Genomic DNA, 7,258 nt, shown 5'->3' on the forward strand with positions numbered 1-7,258 from the left:
GATCTACAGGAGACAGAAGGAAAGAAACTTTCCATGGCTGCAGTATCAGACGCTGGCAGGTCTACCCGATATTATTTCCTGAATGAAATTTCAGAGAAGATGGCAATTAATCTCCTAAGTTCGTCACTACTTATTTTTTTTATATTGGAAAGGAAACAGCTTGAAAAATTCATATATACACCATATAAGTTGATACATTTTTACATTTTCAATATCTTCTATAGGTATTCACTGTAATATAATGTTCATTATGCTCTTCAGGACAAGACTACATCAGAACAAAAATAATTTTCATTATGGTATAAAACAATAGGACAGATATATAAAAATGAGATATGAATAAGCCTACATTTTATTTTCTAAAACTTCACATGGAAATAAAAGCAATTCTCTGCCTCATGTAAAATTGCTTCTTTCAACAGAATTAGAACACTTTGTTTACTTGAATGATGATCACAAATCACATCTAGGGGCTGCCTGGCCAAGGCGGTAAAGGCGTGCTCGGTTCACCCGGAAGGATGTCTGTTCGACTCCCAGTCAGGAATTCACAATTAAGCATTTTATATTTTCCACCTTGTCGATACATTAATGGTTTAAGGCAACTTATTGGTTAAAAGTGGTACATGTTTTGTATATTATTAACTTCAGCCAGATAACACTGTTTAGATGAAAAATTCATATATTGACAAAGTATCAATGCTTGAAGCATTGAATTGAAGCATGAATTTTTCATCTAAACAGTGTTATCTGGCTGAAGATGTTAATAATATACGAAACATGTACCACTTTTAACCAATAAGTTGCCTTAAGCAATTAATGTATCGACAAGGTGGAAAATAAAAAAATTACTTAGTTGTGAATCTGTTAAAGTGCAATATGAACCATGAAGCTGATTTTATGTAACCCTGTCAGGAAGTCGAAATATTCAAGAAATGAGACTTCCACTTCCGGAGGTGCATTTAGTCCTGAGGTTCACTCAGCCTACATCAAGCATGAGTATCAGGTTAATTCCTGGGAGCAAAGGCAGCCGGGTATAGAGCTAACTACTCTGCCCCATCAACTACCAGGGTTACAGATAGTGGAAGCCTTTACCTTCTACCCCTCAATGGAGACGACTTTGCTTTTACAAATTCGATCTTACATGAGGCTAGCAAACAACTGTAAGTTGGATGGTGAACGCTGACATTCACACATGTGCAGCAACATTCAGAAAAAGGAAAAAGATAAAGCAGCTTGCAATCCTATCCAACCAATTATAAACTGAATACTGAGCAGCGTGTAATGCTTTCACACCTGAATTTTCTTCAGAGACAATGAAGACTAGGATATTTTTCACAGAATTAGAAATAAAAACAGAAAAGAAAGGGCAGAGATAGAAAGCTATAATTGCAAATTCTGTACATGATTTTTTAAAATCTCCTGGCTATAATCTTCTATCTGTGGTCTAGAACTAACACAATGAAAAAGTACCAAAACATTTAACAGTTACAGTGTAAGTCAAAACTGAAAAGAAATAAATGGCTTCAAAAAAAGAGAGAGAGAGCGTACTGAATATGTTGGCAAAGAAATTGAAATGGTTGTGATCTCCCTATGCCTAGTCAGCAAATGGGAAGGAATGAAGGAAGGAAGCCTGTAGTTTTATGTGACTGTTGGTATCACGATTATCGCCATGAGTCGTAGCAAAAGATGCAGCCAACCAATACCATACACATGTGATAAAAGTGGGATAAGTTTAATAATAATAAATAAATGTGTACAGTGTGCATTATGTTTGTATAGAATACTATTGAGGATAACATTAAAATGGTAAGAAATTGAGAAAATTAATTAAAGAAATTCAGGCGTAAATATATCAAGGATATTTTAGATTTCTAGGTTAAACCGAAGAGTCATATAGGCCTACAAAATGACAAAAAGCTGCAGGTATTTCTAACTTTTTGTACCATTTTGGTTCAACACAGCAGTTCCAGTTATCACAACGGAATTTTCTCAGTGATGAATAGTAATGTAATCATGGAAAAAAAATACTTCTGAAAGAATACAAATACTGACAGATCTATCATTAAGAAAACAAGAGAAAGGTATAGAGCTTGAGCTATATATTCCGTAGGTACTGAACTGCATTTCCCAGGATAAAATCTGTGCCAATGAGCATTTCAGAGGGAATTTTTTTTTTTTAAATCAGCAACTGGAATGTCTACTTTTAATTCAAATGTTCAATTATAACTATTAATAGCATATGCATAACTTCTTCATCCTTCTTTCCTAAATTCTCCTGAAGAACATTCCTCTTAAGAAAGCAACTTTATCTATGGCTATCTGGTTTGTAATGTAACCATGACTCTATGTCTTTGGATATATTATTTATAAACCAAAGTAAGGTTAAGAACTACTACTTATTGGTTACAAGTTTCAGTCAAAAATTTCGAACAACACAAAACACATTTCATAAGTCCTGCCACATATTCCAAGGCAGTCAACAATGAAGCATATCATGGGTCAAAAATGTAATTGACAGCATGGCATGTAAGGCCAACAAGGTTTAACTCATTAACATTCTTTTGGAGACCGAAAGAATATCATTCAACTTGGAATATGCTTCACTTAAAATGGTTAAATGCCACCATACCAAGTTTATAAACTCATAATCTACCTGGCACGTAGGTATTTGCATAACTTGCCAATCAGTACAACATGTTGCTATCCAATTGAGATTTCACACAACGATCTGGTACACAGACAATCCATGCTTACATTTTTATGTCAATAAATATAGGCTACTACAGATGTTTAGAAATAAATTATTTATGTTCCGATGACTGGTTGAATGAAACACATTTACACACATACAAACATAGGCTATATACACACACATGTGAGCATCTGAAAAATGGAATGCTCTAAAATAATTGTAAAATAAGATGCCATAACTTAATATGTACAATAAATGGCAATTTTTAAACGTCAGTACAATATAATCTTAATCTAGGAACAATGTCACAGTACATAATCAGTCTTATCGTCGTTCCCGATACCGATGATGGTCGCGATCACGGTCACGGTCACGGTCACGTTCTCGATCCCTATCTCGATCACGCTCACGGTCGCGTTCACGATCTCTGTCACGGTCTCGATCTCGATCACGATCTCTATCACGGTCACGATCCCGATCTCGTTCACGATGTCTTTCACTGGTTCTCCACAAGAACTCATCCACTGAGCGGTCGTAGGAACGTTTATCAGAATGACTTGAACTACGTGGAGGGAGTGGATATTCTGGAAGAGGTAAACCATCATAATAACGAGGAGGTGGAGGTATTGTGTCATATGGTGATGGTGTTGAAGAAACATACATCCCTGGAGGTGGAACGTATGGCATAGGTGGAAGCTGATGCTGTAACGAACGCATGTAATCGGCAACATAAGCCTCTGCAGCAGCACTGCCACTTCCATAGGGTCGTCCACTATCTCGTGAGCTGCCAAACCACATAGAAAATCTCTCCCTGTGTCGAGATGGAGAACTTTTGTAAACATTCCCACTGTTACCTATCCGTGATCTAGAACTCAGAAAATACTTTCTTCGCACTCTTCCGTATGGCCCACCTCTGCCACGCCATCCATATGAAGATCTTTGTAAATAGCGAGTGCTACTCCGTGGATAGTTGTCCTGTCTGTAACGAGAACTGCGTAGTCGTATAATTTTAGAGGCCTCCTTAGATTTACGAAGAATAGGAGTCATCTCAATTCCTTCATCTTCTGGAAATAATCTGCACAACTCTTCTGCAACTTTGGGCTCAATTTCTTGCCCATCACGACCAATTTTTACTGGTTTTCCTTCATTCCATGGATTATAAAGATGCATCGTAGAATTGAAGGGCAATTCCTTGCGGCACACCCAATCAACCCTGAATACACCTCCAAGAGCCTTGGCTGACAAGCCAGGAGGTAACACCCATGATATAGGAGAAACATCTCTTCGTGATTCTCCATGTAATCTTGCAAAACCTGCAAATTTACCACTCTCTTTCACTGAAAATATCAGTAGGACATTTCTTGACTCCCTAAAAGCTTGATTCAATTTCGATTCATTTTGTGGAAGAGTAGACCAAACACCTTTGGCTTTAGATAATGTGACATTCTCAGCATTGTTGCTTTTCATAACAAAGAATCGGGCATCACGGAATAGGTAGTTCAATTTCGTCATGTAATCGTAAGATTTGCTTTTTTCTTTGGATTTGCACCTCTTTATTTCTGGGGAAGGACTTTTACGATCCCTGGATCGACTTCGCTTAAGCTTGTGTCTGGTTCTTTTGTCCTTGGGATCGGTAGAATCAGAGCTAACAGAACTTATACTTGGCTGGCTGGAACAACTTTCTGAAGAAGATGAACTAACCTCACTACGAGTATCGTATTCGGGCATTTCATCTAATTTCAGTTCGTCTCCCATTTCTTCACTAAAGCTGAGATTCAAATTCTCGGCTTCAGCGCTGACTTCCATATCGCCATCCTCCATCACTTTTAAGAACATTCACCGACTATGATCTCAAAAAATATAATAATTACTGCTATAAATACACTAATAAACTTTACTTGCAGGCCAAAGTTTACATTTCTATGTGGGTATCTAACATGGTAAACAAACTTGAAGGTTAGTCGCCGGTTCCACGCTGTACACAACCAAAACACTAGATTAATTCCTGTTTCATGTTCATATGTGACAAACATTAATTTTCATTCATTGTGACACTCTGGCAATGATTCAAGTAAGTGGTGAACAATACCGGCAACAAAATGTTTTCTTTACTTCACTCTTAAGCTCACCGTCACCAAACACGCAAACTAACTCTTCTGTTGTCATTAACCACAGAGCAGCCAACATCGATTATTCAAATTACTCTATCCTAACGAAATTTCTTTAGAAAAAACACCGTTCAAAGAATAATGTCTTAAATTGATGTTGATTATATTATAGTTTAGACCTGTTTGTACAGTCATGCAGGATATCAAAAATATGAACTAGACCATGGCCAGACTACACTAAAGTAAAGTCCGGCCATGACTAGACACAAGTTGTGCGTTTCTTTAACTGCTGATGGTCTTAAAGAAGTTTTGCATTGTCCCAAGAAGGGAAACATACAAGATCAATTTAAACAAAAAAATTTTAAAAAAGAAAATAGATGAAGCAATCCCGGCATGAAGCAAAACTGTTTAGTTTAAAGTAACTTATAGAAGCATGAAAAAAAAAAAAAAAAAAAAAAAATAGCCGTTACAGAAAAAGGTGTACTATGAGCCTTTACAGAATTTATATTCATATTATGAATAAAAAAGAAATAGTCATATTTACTTCTTAAGGACATTTAAAACACCCTGACGCGCCTCCATGTAACTCGAATGCCACATAACGCAACACACGGAAGCAATGCAATTTTAACGTAACTTTTCTCGCCCTCATAGTCCCATTTTACTTGTGCAATGATTTGGTAGTATTTTATAAAGCGCTATCACACCGCTGCCAGAAATTATACTTTCATCAACCAGATGCAGGATGCGTGTGCAAGCTCTGCGGGAAATTGTATAAGACTTATAACCAAATACAGTAGAGACAATACACGACACTTACGGATTTCGCCTTGCTAAAGTGGGAGACAATTCGACGGTGGCGCTCCTAGTGACTTGACCTGAACAAATCGCGCTAAATTCAAATATCAATGGAAATGTATATACGGAAATGGATAAATAAATTACGTCTAGAAAGAAAGTGGTATTGAGATATTAACTTCGAAGTTGCTAAAGCAATTCTGGATAAATGAATGAAGAATTATTTAAAAGGTTATTATTCAAAGACTGAAATTAGACATATAAACATGGTGTGAAATGGACTGCTGTGAAATGGCTTGATCTTTCATTTATGCATTACTTTTTTAGCTTTAACATATCTGCCTGAAATCTTACGGTTGGATTTGTCTTTCTTCCTCATTTAAAAACAATGTATCATCATATTAGACATTTGTCAATAAAAATATCGGCACATTCCTTACACATATGATGCAATGAATTAACATTTAATAGCTGGACAATTTTCCTCTTAACATGAAGCCTACTATCAGAAAGAAAATCTATAAAATCCCGGCTTTAATCTGAGAAGAGGGATAAAAGAAAGAAAAGTTTGAAAATGTTGTCGATAGTGATGCTTTGAGGAATATTTACGTACAATTAGAGTAAAAATGTAACATACCCTTGGCTGTACAGACGAGGATTTTTAAAGTCGCTGGCCTGGAAATGATCTGAACAGATCTTATAATTCTTATACAAGCGTAACGTCCCTTCTTTCTTGTACACTTTATCCAAATCGCTTCTGTGACATTTCAAAACCCACAGATCACACCTACAACAACACATCGGTATTGAAGGTTAACTGCTGCACTATACAATAAAATATGCGTATTATATTTTAAGGCCGTTAAAACATGGGTCGAGCAGGTCAGAAGATTATGAAGTACTATAAAAATATCTGTCACTGGAAGAATATATATGCAAACACAATATTACTTACATGTTCTTGTCACGAGGGAACCTGAAGAACGAGCGCGCATTTTTCTCTACTTCGTAATTACTGCAGACAAACACAGCACATACCTTTCCCCTCATGTTGACAGGAGATATCAAGGAATGGCACATGCTACTATTTAATTATGTCAACTCACTGAAAACGCATAATTAACACCAAAAACTTCACACAAAAATACACGTGCTCTTATGACAGAATCAGTACCGTTCAGGTCTATCCGCTAGAGTGTGCTCCAATAGCTGTCCCTCGATATCTCGCTCAGTGTCGTGTATTGTCTCTACTGTATTTGTTATAACTCATCTCTCACAGAATATAATCGATATATTTTACAAAATCGTGCGCTTTTCTGTAAATAATAGTATCCATATCAATATAAAATATAGCTTTCATTAATTAACTACAATGAGACGAGTTTGAGTGAAATTCACTCTTTGCATTCATTTTCTTCATGGAATATTCAACGGACTAGCGTCCACGGATTTTTCAAAGTGCGATAGGTCGCTGTGGGGTCGTTTAATCAAGACCAACTATTGTAGTTGGTCTTGGTTTAATTCAAATCAAATGCGTAACGACGAACTCAAGATATAATCAAGTCACTGATTAAAAGAAAAAGAAAGAGTTCACCGGCAGCAGATAATTAACACTCAAATAAATAGAATATCTATTATTACTATAACCGTATAACGTATT

General features: G+C 36.3%; 1 protein-coding gene across 1 annotated transcript; it reads right to left on the reverse strand.

Moving 5' to 3' along the window:
• Nucleotides 1–800: 800 nt before the first annotated feature.
• LOC136874906 (YTH domain-containing protein 1-like) lies at nucleotides 801–4,815 on the reverse strand. The gene has a single exon (XM_067148612.2). It carries the CDS (start codon nucleotides 4,526–4,528, stop codon nucleotides 3,017–3,019), a length of 1,512 nt encoding a protein of 503 aa, XP_067004713.2. The 5' UTR covers nucleotides 4,529–4,815; the 3' UTR covers nucleotides 801–3,016.
• Between the last annotated feature and the right edge of the window lie 2,443 nt (nucleotides 4,816–7,258).

The sequence above is a fragment of the Anabrus simplex genome, chromosome 1, assembly GCF_040414725.1.
Source record: "Anabrus simplex isolate iqAnaSimp1 chromosome 1, ASM4041472v1, whole genome shotgun sequence".
NCBI lineage: Eukaryota > Metazoa > Arthropoda > Insecta > Orthoptera > Tettigoniidae > Anabrus > Anabrus simplex.